Genomic DNA, 14,980 nt, shown 5'->3' on the forward strand with positions numbered 1-14,980 from the left:
AATAATAATAATAATAATAATAATATAGGAGATGCATGCTGGAATAGCCAGCACCCTCCACAAGCTGAATTAAGGCAACTTCAATGTTTTTATTTTACCTGCAACTCAGAGTTTCCTTCTCTTTCTTTGCCTCTTCTTTCTGATGTGTGGGTATTATGAGCTTTCTTTTCACGTCATTAGAGTTTTCTCACAATTGTCCCTGGAATAAAATAGAATATGATTTGTACTTCGTTTCCATATGTGCATAGGGAAAATATGACTTGATCAATGTAATTATTTTCAGGTCTTAGAAAAACATTAAAAAAAAAAGTTCAGCTTCACTTTGGTCAAATTATTCCAAAGGGAATTTCCAGACTCACAGAGATACTGCAATAAATGTCGGCATTTTAAATATCTCCCTGGTAAAGTTGTTTAGAAATCACTTAGGAATCATGTGTTGTTTTTGTTGTTATGTTCAGCATAGAATATAGTATATGTTATTTAAAGAGGAAGAAAGAATAGTTGCCTATATAAATGCTGATGGTATCATTTGATTCTCTTAAATATTAAATTAAAACTGGGAAAAGCCTTTCGAATTTACTTAAGAAAAAAGCTGGACACATTACCTTAAAGAGAAGGCAAGTTCTATTTTCAGATTTCTCGAAAATTGTTTGTATAATGAGACATATTACTGCATAGTCATAGAATTTACTAGTTAACTTAAGGTGAAGTGAAGTGAAGTCGCTCAGTCGTGTCTGACTCTTTGCAACCCCATGGACTGTAGCCTGCCAGGCTCCTCTGTTCATGGGATTTTCCAGGCAAGAATACTGGAGTGGGTTGCCATTTCCTTCTCCACGGGATCTTCCCAATCCAGGGATTGAACCTGGGTCTCCCACATTGTAGGCAGATGCTTTTTCCATATGAGCCACCAGGGAAGTCTCTACTTAAGGTATAGTACTGTGAACTATTACATGTACCCCTTGCTACTACTGCTGGTAAGTCGCTTCAGTCGTGTCTAACTCTGCGCGATCCCATAGACAGCAGCCCACCAGGCTCCCCTGTCCCTGGGAGTCTCCAGGCAAGAACACTGGAGTGGGTTGCCATTTCCTTCTCCAGTGCATGAAAGGGAAAAGGGAAAGTGAAGTTGCTCAGTCGTGTCCAACTCTTCACGACCGCATGGACTGCAGCCTCCTCCGTCCATGGGATTTTCCAGGCAAGAGTACTGGAGTGGGTCACCAGTGCCTTCTCGCACATGTACCTTAGATTTAAGCCAAATATCTGGTGAGTTGGACGTGAGTTAACTTTTCTTTAAGCAACCCACAATTAATCACTGTTGCTAGATCAATATGATTTTAGAATTTATTATTTAAATATAATTTAATGATCATTTGCCCTCTAGCTGATATTTGTTAGAAAACTTTAGCCATGTTTACATACAGTCAGTATTAGAAACTGTTGCTCTATCTACCTGGTAACATAGAGCATCTCTTTCATGGTTACATATTTTTTATACAATTCATATATGATAACTTACCCTTCCTATGTCAATTGCATAAAGTAATAAACAATGACAGTGATAAACATTTTTTTCATAACTTGGGAAATATTAAAGGGAAACAAGTAAAGCAGAAAGCTGGTGACTTATATTTCAGTTAAGGATACAGAAAATCTGTTAAGGAAAACCTCAAGAAGTACAGAATGTGTTAAATCACTCTGCTCTTACATTCTATTAATTGCCTGAATGTGCCATATTTGTAGCTTGAGTTTCTCATTATTGTATTAACATCACTTATTCTATTTCAGGTTAGACACAGCTTTTATTAAAATAGGAAGCTAATGAAGTTGATCTGAATAATTATTCAGGATAAATGGAAAAGTGGTGAATAGAACATGGTCAGATTTATTTCTGTACAGTTTGGAGATCACCCAGGCTGGGGACAACCAGGGTGTTAGGGCAAGTGACTGAGTTTTAATGTATAAGACTACTCTTAAGGGTCTAGACTCCACAGTAAGCCAAGGGAGTGAGAAATGGGGGAAGGTTACAGGGATGGGTTTATGTGACCTTTAAATGATTTTTGCTGATAGACAGAATACTAGTAAAAATTAGAAGAGCGATTCTAAGTTGATCTTTCCAAGTCTCTATCATTCTGAAGTAAATATGATTATAAAATTCTGTGTTTTTATGTCTCTTAAATACATGACAAAACAATTATATTGACAATGACATAATTAAAATGAATTTTCATTTCATTCTATCAAATATTGAAATAAAAATTATTTCTTTGACAAATACATACTGAAAACTTAAACTAATCAAAGTATAGAATGAGAATATAATGAAAAAACTAATATAATTAATAATTTAATTCATGATGAGACAAAGTGCACTATAATTGATTAAATGAGGAATGCATTGAATAATCTAATACATCAAATCCTTCATAACTCATAATTTCATTGCTACTGCTGCTGCTAAGTCACTTCAGTAGTGTCCGACTATGGGGTCACTTTCCACTTTCACAGAGCCTGGTGGGCTCCCCTGTCTCTGGGATTCTCCAGGCAAGAACACTGGAGTGGGTTGCCATTTCCTTCTCCAATGTGTGAAAGTGGAAAGTGAAAGTGAAGTCGCTCAGTCGTGTCCGACCCCCAGCGAGCCCACAGACTGCAGCCTACCAGGCTCCTCTGCCCATGGGATTCTCCAGGCGAGAGTACTGGAGTGGCTTGCCATTGCCTTCTCCACATAATTTCATTATCCAGTCATAATCTTGTTATGGGAGAACTAGGTAACTAACTTACTAAATGATAATTTCAGTAAAGTCTCCTAGGTGATTTTAGTCTTTTTTCCACCTAGTACAACTCCTGGCACATAGTAATTGATAACTAATTAATAATTTGAGTTTTATTTTCCTTTCTTTAGAGATTAAACAAGTAAGGTGTCTCAGAAGGTTTACATAATCTGTTCCAAATTCAAGCATTCACTATTCAACACAGATCTTAATGGCATAAATTTTGTTTTGTTTTGTTTTTCATTATGTACAGGTCAGGGAGAAAATGAGGCACTGGCCCTAACTCTCACCAAGATAAGATTTTTTTAGAGAGATAAGCTAAAGCATTTAACAATATCTGACAATAATTAGATAAAACTATGAAGCAAGGTAGGAAGTTCTAAGAACCACAAGACAGAACCTTTGAGTAACCATGGCATGGTGGGCTGTAGTTAGTGAGATCTACCTGGAAGTAGCAGGAGTTTAATACACTGTGATAGAACTAAACAAAGATTGATTTGGAACTGCTGGTCCAACTTTACTACTTCATGGAATCATTAGGAATTTCAGAGAATACTTAAGTTTGAACTATAGATGATAGAGATCTCCATATACCTGGATTAAATAAAGGGAACTTAAAATAGCAGCCTCTAAAGGATCCAAAGTATTGGTTTTGCCATACATTGACATGAATCCACCATGGGTGTACATGTGTTCCCCATCCTGAATCCCCCTCCTACCTACCTCCCCATCTAATGCAATATTGTAAAGTTAAAAAAAAAAAAGTGAAAATGAAAAAAAAAAATGGGGAAGTGACAATAGAGAATTGGTGAAAAGTGAAATTTATGTATTTCTTATTCTCTACTATGTACTTTTTATAGAGCTAAATATATGTGTTTATCCAGTTCAGGTTTATAAAATATATTATGTATTATTTAGTTTGCTCATAACATTTTGAAGTGTCTATCTAAGACTATCTAAAGGCTTAGGAAATAAAACAAAAATTTCAATTAAAAAAATAATAAAAAAATAAAGGATACAAAGTAAAGGAACCCTCGAGGAGTTGCGCTTCTTTCTGAAACTGGATCAGTTAACTTTATAAGAGATAAGAGAGACAATAGCCTGGAGGGGAGTCATAAATTTATTCTTATTTGTTTGGAAAATAATAGTCATCAACATCCAGCTGCTGACCCCTCAAAATTTATGTCAGAACCATGGACAAAAAGTTCGGGTCCAGCAGAGATCCTTAAAGATATAGTTTAACTCCCATTGCTTATTGATGTCTAAACTGAAATACAAAAATGGGATATGGCATACTCATGTCAACAAGTTAGAAAATAGTACAGTGAGATGAAGGAGACAACATTTTGTTTAACTTTCCAAATAGTCCAGTATTTTAAAGAATATCTTCTGTTAAGGTGATATAATAATTATTTTTTAAAATATGAAAATGCAAAATGAATCTTGTAGACATATGAATAATGCATGTGCAGGTTGCTACCATGCCTACACATAGCAATCAATCACTGTTAGCTACGGCTAAGTTATTGGATTTAGGCAACATGGCTTTTCAGTTCTATTACAGTATCCAGAGTCCCCTGTATTGTTTCCTTTCCTATTATGGATGCCCCATAACACTTAATGTGAATGCTTAATTACTCTGTTACACATAACACTTTGATGTCCATCTCCTTACTAAACCTCATCCAAGTCCACTTGGTCCAAGTCATGAAAAAAATCTTTACAAGAGTTATATACAAAATTCACTCTTTCCCAAATTTGCCTTCATGCCTAGACTCATGTGCTTATATTCTTACACTTATATTCTAATATTTGCACTCAAATCCTCATAGTTGAAAAATCTTTAAGATATCAGAATATTTTCCATCTTAAAATATCTTATTATAATTTAATTGGAGGCTAATTACTTTACATTATTGTATTGGTTTTGCCATACATTGACATGAATCTGCCCCGGGTGTACAGGTGTTCCCCATCTTGAACCCCACTCCCACCTCCCTCCCCATCCCATCCCTCTGGTTCATCCCAGTACACCAGCCCCGAGCATTCTGTATCATGCATTGAACCTGGACTGGCGATCCATTTCACATATGATAATATACATGTTTCAATGCCATTCTCCCAAATCATTAAAAAAAATCTTATTAGAATTTAGATATCTGTAGAGTCTAGGCAATTGCTATTTATTAGATGAAAAACAATAAATTCAAGGCTGTGTTAAAAAACTGTGACTTTTTAAGGTACTGTGATCAACAAGAACATGAAAAACATGGAAAATAGGAACAATGTGACAGAGTTTATTCTACTGAGACTCACACAAAATCCAAAGATGCAGAAAATCATATTTGTTGTGTTTTTGATTGTCTACATCATCTCCGTGGTAGGAAATGTATTCACTGTGGTCGCCATCACCTCCAGCCCATTATTGGGGTCCCCAATGTACTTCTTTCTGGCTCATCTCTCTTTTACTGATGCCTGCTATTCCTGTGTTGATACCCCTAAATTGGTCATAGATTCACTCTATGTAAAGAAAACCAGTACTTTCAAAGGATGTATGAATCAAATCTTTTGGGAACATTTCCTCGCGGGTGTTGATATCATCCTGCTTACTTCGATGGCCTATGACCGCTATGTGGCCATTTGCAAGCCTCTGCACTACACAACCATCATGAATCGGTGGTTATGTTGGCTACTAGTGGGAGTGGCATGGATGGGAGGCTTTCTTCATGGAATCATACAGATCCTCTTCATCATCAGATTACCCTTCTGCGGCCCTAATGTCATAGATCACTTTATGTGTGACCTGAACCCTTTGCTCGAACTTGCCTGCACTGATATCCACACTCTAGGGCTCTTCGTTGCTGCCAACAGTGGTGTTCTCTGTCTGTTAAACTTCCTTCTCTTGATTGGCTCCTATGTAGTCATTCTGCACTCCCTACGGACCAAAAACTCGGAGGCCAGACGCAAAGCCCTCTCCACTTGTGTCTCCCACATCACAGCAGTTGTCATATTCTTTGTGCCCTGCATATTTGTATACATGAGACCTGCAGTTATTTTGCCTATTGATAAAGCAGTGGCTGTATTCTACACTATGATAACCCCCGTGTTAAATCCCTTAATCTATACCTTGAGGAATGCCCAGTTGAAAGCTACCATTGGGAAATGGTTTAGAAGTAAAGCTATTTCAGGTGAAATATAAATATGGCCAGAAGCCAAAGTCAATTGAACAGAGGTAACTGTCGAAAGGACATTGCTGATAATATCTGCAAAGAATACCTAGTGAAATAAAGAGCAACAACAACCACCAAAAAATACCAAACTTAGATTCTATAAGAAGCGGATTAGAAAATTGGTGAAAGAAAAGTCAAACCCAGGACCATTCTTTGAATATGTAGAAAATTCTATCAAATTGGGACTTAATATCACTGAATTCATCAATTTATATGAATTCAAGATGTTTATTCTAGTAAAAATAAAATCCATAAAATATATTGTTTCTTATTAATAATCTCAATAACAATCCATAGAGATAGACATGGTTATTTTTCCCATTAACAGGGGAGAGACTAAACAGAAAATTCCAAAATGAAAATTTCAAAGAACTAATAAACAGAATCTGACTGATCAATCAAATCATGCTCTTAACTGTCAGAAAACAATGACAAAAGTGTAACCTAATTACCATTCAAAGAGTCTGGGACTGTTTCAGACTATATATATATATATATATACACATACACACACATGCATATCTATGTGCATGTTATATTACATGTCATATATTATTATATAATACTATTACATATTATTAATATAGTATATGTCATTATTATATACTAGTTACATTGTATGTTTGGTCATATATATATATATATATTACATATACAATTAGTTATACAACATATTATTATGTTAGTATGTATGTGTGTGTGTTCCCAGTCATGTACAACTCTGTGATCCCATGGACTGCAGCCCACTAGGCTCCTCTGCCCATGTAATTTTTCCACGCAAGAATACTGAGGTGGATTTCCATTCCCTATACAGGGTATCTTCCCGACCCAGATAGGGAAACTGCATTTTTGTGTCTCCTGCATTTTCAGTCAGATTCTTTACCACTAGCGCCACCTGTGAAGCCCAAGTGTGTACGATATTATATGTTATTCAGTTCAGTACAGTTCAGTCGTGCAGTCGTGACTGACTCTTTGCGACCCCATGAACCACAGCATGCCAGCCCTCTCTGTCCATCACCAACTCCCGAAGATCACTCAAACTCAAGTCCATCGAGTCGGTGATGCCATCCAACCATCTCATTCTTTGTTGTCCCCTTCTCCTCCCACCCCCAATCCCTCCCAGCATCAGTCATTTCCAGTGAGTCAACTCATTGCATGAGGTGGCTAAAGTATTGGAGTTTCAGCTTTGCATCAGTCCTTCCAATGAACACCCAGGACTGATCTCCTTTAGAATGGACTGGTTGGATCTCCTTGCAGTACAAGGGACTCTCAAGAGTCTTCTCCAGCACCACAGTTTAAAAGCATCAATTCTTCGGCGATCAGCTTTCTTCACAGTCCAACTCTCACATCCATACATGACCACTGGAAAAACCATAGCCTTGACTAGATGGACCTTGGTTGGCAAAGTAATGTCCCTGTTTTTTAATATGGAATCTAGGTTGGTCATAACTTTCCTTCCAAGGACTAAGCATCTTTTAATTTCATGGCTGAAATGAGCATCCTCAGTGATATTGGAGCCCAAAAAATAAAGTCTGACACCATTTCCACTGTTTCCCCATCTATTTCCCAAGAAGTGATGAGACCAGATGCCATGATCTTTGTTTTCTGAATGTTGAGCTTCAAGCCAACTTGTTCACTCTCCTCTTTCACTTTCATCAATAGGCCTTTGAGTTCCTCTTCACTTTCTGCCATAAGGGTGGTGTCATCTGCATATCTGAGGTTATTGATATTTCTCTCAGCAATCTTGATTCCAGTTTGTGCTTCTTCCAGCCCAGCGTTTATCATGATGTACTCTGCATATAAGTTAAATAAGCAAGGTGACAATATACAACCTTGAAGTACTCCTTATCCTGTTTGGAACCAGTCTGTTTGTCCATGTCCTGTTCTGACTGTTGCTTCCTGACCTGCATACAGGTTTCTCAAGAGGCAGGTCAGGTGGTCTAGGATTCCCATCTCTTTGAGAATTTTCCACAGTTTATTGTGATCCACACAGTCAAGGGCTTTGGCATAGTCAATGGAGCAGAAATAGATGTTATTCTGGAACTCTCTTGCTTTTTCCATGATCCAGTGAATGTTGGCAATTTGATCTCTGGTTCCTCTGCCTTTTCTAAAACCTGCTTGAACATCTGGAATTTCACGGTTCACATATTGCTGAAGCCTGGCTTGGAGAATTTTGAGCATGACTTTACTAGCGTGTGAGATGAGTGCAATTGTGCGGTACTTGGAGCATTCTTTGGCATTGCCTTTCTTTGGGATTGGCATGAAGACTGACCTCTTCCAGTCCTGTGGCCACTGCTGAGTTTTCCAAATTTGCTGGCATATTGAGTGCAGCACTTTCACAGCATCATCTTTCAGGATTTGAAATAGCTCAACTGGAATTCCATCACTTCCACTAGCTTTGTTCGCAGTGTTGCATTCTAAGGCCCACTTGACTTCGCATTCCAAGATGTCTGGCTCCAGGTGAGTGATCACACCATTGTGATTATCTTGGTCGTGAAGATCTTTTTTGTACAGTTCTTCTGTGTATTCTTGCCACCTCTTCTTAATATCTTCTGCTTCTGTTAGGTCCCTACCATTTCTATCCTTTATCGAGCCCATCTTTGCATGAAATGTTCCCTTGGAATCTCTAATTTTCTTGAAGAGATCTCTTGTTTTTCCTATTCTGTTGCTTTCCTCTATTTCTTTGCATTGATCGCTAAGGAAGGCTTTCTTATCTCTCCTTGCTATTCTTTGGAACTCTGCATTCAGATGCTTATATCTTTCCTTTTCTCCTTTGCTTTTCTCTTCTCTTCTTTTCTCAGCTATTTGTAAGGCCTTCTCAGACAGCCATTTTACTTTTTTTGCATTTCTTTTCCATGGGAATGGTCTTGATACCTGTCTCCTGTACAATGTCACGAACCTCTGTCCATAGTTCATCAGGCACTCTATCAGTTCTAGTCCCTTAAATCTATTTCTCACTTCCACTGTATAATCATAAGGGATTTGATTTAGGTCATATCTGAATGGTCTAGTGGTTTTTCCTACTTTCCTCAATTTAAGTCTGAATTTTGCAATAAGGAGTTCATGATCTGAACCACAGTCAACTCCTGGTCTTGTTTTTGCTAACTGTATAGAGCTTCTCCATCTTTGGCTGCAAAAAATATAATCAATTTGATTTTGTATATAACTAAATACTAATAATTTTATTAATAATTATGCCTATTTCTATACTTCATAGTAAATTATTAAACATTGACTTATCACTGTGATATGTAATTTCAGTAGCCAGTCATTGCTCCAGGGGATCTTCCAAACCCAGGGATAACACCCGGGTTTCCTGCATTTCAGGCTGCTTCTTTATCATATGAGCCACCAGCAAAGCCCTAGAATGCTGGAGTGGGTAGCCTGTTCCTATCCAGTGTATCTTCCCAACCCAGGAATCGAACTGGGGTCTCCTGCATTGCAGGAAAATTCTTTACCAGCTGAGCTACCAGGGAAACCCTCATAAAAGCAACAGGGCATTCAATCTCTAAAGGGCAAATAATGAACATCACATCATGTGTCCAAATTTCCTTTTAGCATTCAGAATCCTTTTGCATTGTCCAGGTGACCTTCTTATGTTTATGATCCATCACAAAGAGTAATGATTTAAATCAAATAATATTTTGAAGTCAAACAAATTTCAGTTTATTAAATAAACTGTCATCCTCCTTAAAACATTTGCTTACTTGATAGAAATTGTTTCTACAAGTATTGATGTATGGTTTATAATATATATTAAATGAATAAATATAAGTATTTACAGCAAGCAGAATAACAAACACCTATAATGTCGTCTTCCCTGATTGGGAAGATCCCCTGGAGAAGGGCATGGCAACCCACTCCAGTATTTTTGCCTGGAGAATCCCATGGTAACGGAAGCCTGGACAGCTACAGTCCATGGGATTGCAAAGAGTCAGACACAACTGAGCAATTTAGCATGAGTCTGGCATTGTCTAATTGATTGTGAAATTTTATCTCAGGTCCGTGATACTGAACCAATGTGGTTATTTCCTCAGATCTATAGTTGAAATGGACAAAGAGAAACCAACAGATTCTTATTGTGTTCATTGTACCATAATCCACTATGTTGATCCATTATATCGATGATATGCTGACTGCATCTTCTGATCAAGAAGCAATAATTGCTTTAAATTTTTTTGTAAGACATTTCTGTGTCAGATGTTAGAATAAATCCAAATAAAGTTCAGAGTACCAAACTCGGTGATAATTTATAGGCAAAGTAGTATGCGGCATATCAAGGTATTCCTTTTAACTTGAAAGTTAATTTTTTCCCTCTGTCATCTCCTATAACCAAAAAAAAAAAAAAAGCACCATGCTAAGTGGACCTTACTGTTCTTTGGAGAAAGCACATCTTTTATGTGGGTGTATTTCAATGACCCATTTATAAAGGGCCTCAAAGAGCTGCTAGTCTTGAGTGAGTTCTGGAAAAAGAAACAGCTCTGACACAGGTTCAGATTGTCATTTAAGCTTCTCAGCCACTAGGGACAAAAGATCCAGTAGATCCATGGTGCTTGATGTGTCAGTGGAGATAGGGCTGTGGGAGACATTGGCAGGCCTCCACATGTGAACTGCAGTGCAGGCACTTAGGATTGTGGAGCAAAATCTTGTGATCCTTTTCAGATAACTACTCTCATTTTGAGAAATAGCTCTTGGCTTGCTTAACAGATTCCGAATGCTAAACCATGGGCCACCAAGTTACTAGGCTCCCTGGGTTGCCCATCATGAACTTGTTGCTTGACCCATCAATGACACATGCTTGGGTATATAGAATAATAGTTCATTAGTCATTTATTTCATCAAATGGAAGCATAGTATATATAATCGGGTTAAGCTGGTATGTGTGTGTGTTCAGTTGGTCAGTCATGTCTGACTCTTTTTGGCCCAAGGACTGTAGCACACCAGGTTCCTCTGTCCATAGAATTTTCAAGAAAATTGGAGTGGGTTGCCATTTCCTACTCCAGGGGATCTTCCTGGTCCAGGGATCAAACACTTTTTTGCATCTCCGGCATCAGCAGGTAGATTCTTTATTTTTTTAAATCATATTTTAATTGATTTACTTTTTAACTGAAGGAAAATTGCTTTACAGAATTCTGTTGCTTTCTGTCATGCATCAGCAAGAATCAGCCATAGGTGGACCCATGTTCCCCCACCTCCTGAACCTCCCTCCCATCTCCCTCCCCATCCCACCCTACTAGATTGTCACAGAGCCCCTGTTTGGTTCAATGATTCATATAGCAAATTCTCATTCTTTACCACGGAACCATAAACTCAAAAGTGGAAATTCTAGTGCTACAGCCCCATTCTGGAAAATCCCTAAAGGTCAGAAGGAAGGTAACGCCACTCAATCGATAAAACTTCAAACAGTGTACGTGGTTTTTCACTTTGTTTGGAAGGAAAAATATCCACATGTGTACTGTATACTGATTCATGATTTTGATCAATGGTTAGGCCAGATGGTCAAGAGACTTGGAAGGAACATGGTTCTTGGAAGATAAACAGCAAGCAAACTGAAGGAATAGGTATCTTTATGTACTTTTTTAGATATATTAAAAATATATATATGTGTGTGCCACATGCCACAATGTAAAAATTGGAGTGAAACCACTCGCTACTACCTTTAGGAATCTATTAGCAAATTCTGTGCTTTCTATTGCCATTAACTTAGGCTTCACTGCTTAGAGGTCTTATTTCCAAAGTGAGAAATGATTCACCAGAAGGCACAAAAAATGTTGTATTGATCTGAGAGTTAAGACTCCTGCCTGATCACCTTGGGGTCCTCATGCTTCTGAATCAACAAGCAAAAATGCAAGGTAGTGTGATCCTGACTGCTAAGGAGAATTGGACTACTCCTCCTTAAAGAAGAGAAGAAAAGTATGTCTGGAATATAGTAACTCCCAAAGGGCCCCTCCTGAGTTACCACATCTGATGATTAAGATCAATAAAAAACTGCAACAACCCAATCCATTTACAATTACTAATGGCGAAGAATTTTCAGCGATGAAGGTCTATGTCATCCCACCAGGCAAAGATAATGAACAAATTAGGTGATTATTGAAGACACAATCATTCCTCTTTGCTAAAAACGGCTCCACTTAATTTTATCTCCATTTTTACTGTTTTCTTCTCTTTAATCTTCTTTGTACAGTTCCTCCTAATGATAATAACTCTTGCATTTGTATATTCTAAAGTTTTTCCATTACTTTAACTCTATTTCTTTTCATAAAGTCCCATTATCCATTCTTTCTCTATTATGATATTTTCAGTGTGTCTTAAATGATCTTATTTTTAAAAACTATTACACTTGCACAAAAGACCTTTTCATAAAAAATGATAAGTTTTTTTTTCCCACTTAATTTACTAGAAAATCTTTCTGAGAGTCACTTCTTCATTTAGTTATAAGATTTCCTTTAAGCATTGTACCACAATGTATTTGCTAATCAGTAAAACTTTATTTTTAGAGAGGTTTTAGGTTCATGGCAAAACTGAGATTAAAATACAGAGAACCCGTATACCTCCTGTCCCCACAATGGGACACTCTCCCCCTCAGAGGGATACACTTGTTAAAATCAAAGGAAATTACAATGATGCATTGCTATCACCCCGAATTTATAGTTTACATTAGGGTTCACTCTAAGTACTGTATATTTTGAGAGTTTGACATATACATTCAAGAGATTCAAAATTATAGAAACAAGCAGAAGAATTTCACTGCCTTAAATATCCTTGGTGATCCACCTATTCATCCTTCTCCCTTCCTTGATCCTTTACACTCATTTATACTTTTTCTGTCTCCATAGTTTTGCCTTTTTCAGAATGTCATATAGTTGAAATTATATAGTAGGTAGCCCTTTCCACCTGGTTTCTTTCATTTGGTAATATGCATTCAAGTTTCCTGAATATTTTTCACAGTTTAATAGCTCCTTTATTTTTAACTCTGAATAATATTCCATTGTCTGGAAGTACTACAATTTATTTATCTATATATGTCCTACTGAGGGACATCTTGGTTGCTTCCAAGATTTGGTAATCATGAGTAAAGCTGCCATAAACATCCATGTGAGCAAAGCTGCTTTCCTCGTGTGCATGTGTGTGTGTGTGTGTGAATCTGTTTATTGGCCACGTTTTGTCTTTTTACTAGTTTTTGTTTTTTTTGTCTTGTTATTTTTCCCTCTTCATTTTAACAGCTCAGTTGGTAAAGAATCTGCGTGCAAGGCAGGAGACCCCGGTTTGATTCCTGAGTTGGGAAGATCCCCTGGAGAAGGGATAAGCTATGCACTCCAGGATTCTTGGGCTTCCCTTGTGGGTCAGCTGGTAAAGAATCCCACCTGAAGTATGGGAGATCTGGGTTACAATCTCTGGGTTGGGAAGATGCCCTGGAAAAGGGAACAGCTACCCACTCCAGCATTCTGGCCTGGAGAATTCCATGGACTGTATAGTCCATGGGGTCGCAAAGAGTCAGACACAACTGAGCGACTTGCACTTTCATTATAACATGAGTGGGCTTTGATTCTGAATACAATGACTAGCCACTTGCTTATAAATTTAGGTAAATAATTTTATTATACAACTCTTTAATTAATATTGGAAATGGTATTAAAATTAGGTCATTAGGTGGAAAGCAAGTAAATTTGTTTACAGTGATCTGAATTATTGATTCTATCTTTGTATCATTATTGTTTTCTGTAGGTCACCAAGAGAGTTGACTCACAGGAAACACATTAAAATTGTTGCTACTCTAAATATCTCTTTGCTTCACAACTTGTTCCTTAAAGGTGTGCTTCCTTTGAAAACAAAGTTTGATACTAAATTTTTTCAAAGTATTTTTCGTCTCTGCATTTCTTAGAGTATAGCTTAACGGATTGAACATGGGGGCGATGATGGTGTAAAATAGTGAAAATAACTTATCCTCAGGGAAAGTAGTAGGAGGTCTAAAATAGATAAAGATAACAGGTACAAAAAATAAGATGACGACAGTGACGTGAGACCCAGAGGTAGAGTGTTTTGTGTCTTCCCTCGTTTGAACGATTATTTAAAGTGAATAATATAATGCCATAAGAAACAAACAAGACAGTAAATGTAACTAAGGCAAATATTCCTGAAAAGGCAATCACAAGCACACCACTGATGTAGGTGTCAGTACATGCAATTTTTAGCAATGGAAAAATATCACAGAAATAATGATCAATTTCATTAGGACCACAGAAAGGCAACCCGATTGCCACAAAAAATTGAGGAAAGGATTGGACGGCCGCACCAGCCCAAGCAGCTAAGAGGAGAAGATTGCATCTTGTTCTATTCACGATAATCATATAGTGGAGAGGCTTGCAGATGGCAACATAGAGATCAAAAGCCATGGCAGTAAGAATAAAGATCTCAGTACCTCCAAAGAAGTGCATGATAAGGACCTGTAGCATGTAATCATGATAGGAAATGGTCTTTCTCTCTACTAGCAGATCTCCAGTTAATTTGGGTGTAATGCTGGAGGTATAGCAGATATCTATGAGGGATAAGTGGCTAAGAAAATAGTACGTTGGTTGGTTAAAAAGAGGACTGCATTGTATGGAGAAGAGTATCAGAAGGTTTCCTACCAACAGGACAAGATAACAGAATAAGAAAAACACAAAGCAAAATATTTGTATGTTCTGGTTATATGAAAGTCCTAGATGAATGAATTCTGATATGTTTCTCTGGTTTTCCATCTGAGTTTTGTGTAGGTTATACACAAATGACTTATGTTTCTGAAAAAAAGAAAACATATGCTTGGGTGAATATGAGCACAATTATATAAAATTGACCAAGATAATCACGATAACATGATCACTGACCTAGAGCCAGACATCTTAGAATGTGAAGTCAAGTGGGCCTTAGAATGCATCACTACGAACAAAGCTAGTGGAGGTGATGGAATTCCAATTGAGCTATTTCAAATCTTGAAAGATGATG

General features: G+C 37.4%; 1 protein-coding gene and 1 pseudogene across 1 annotated transcript; one reads left to right on the forward strand and one right to left on the reverse strand.

Annotated features, from left to right (window-relative positions):
* Positions 1-5,025: 5,025 nt before the first annotated feature.
* On the forward strand, positions 5,026-5,964 carry LOC129554907 (olfactory receptor 4C46-like). Its single transcript, XM_055424222.2, has one exon. The coding sequence runs from the start codon at positions 5,026-5,028 to the stop codon at positions 5,962-5,964; it is 939 nt and encodes a 312-aa protein (XP_055280197.2).
* A 1,533-nt stretch (positions 5,965-7,497) lies between these two features.
* LOC129554908 (olfactory receptor 4P4-like) lies at positions 7,498-14,736 on the reverse strand (annotated as a pseudogene).
* Positions 14,737-14,980: the final 244 nt, after the last annotated feature.

Source organism: Moschus berezovskii, chromosome 14 (genome assembly GCF_049115385.1).
Source record: "Moschus berezovskii isolate FMDL1 chromosome 14, NW_MosBer_1.0, whole genome shotgun sequence".
NCBI lineage: Eukaryota > Metazoa > Chordata > Mammalia > Artiodactyla > Moschidae > Moschus > Moschus berezovskii.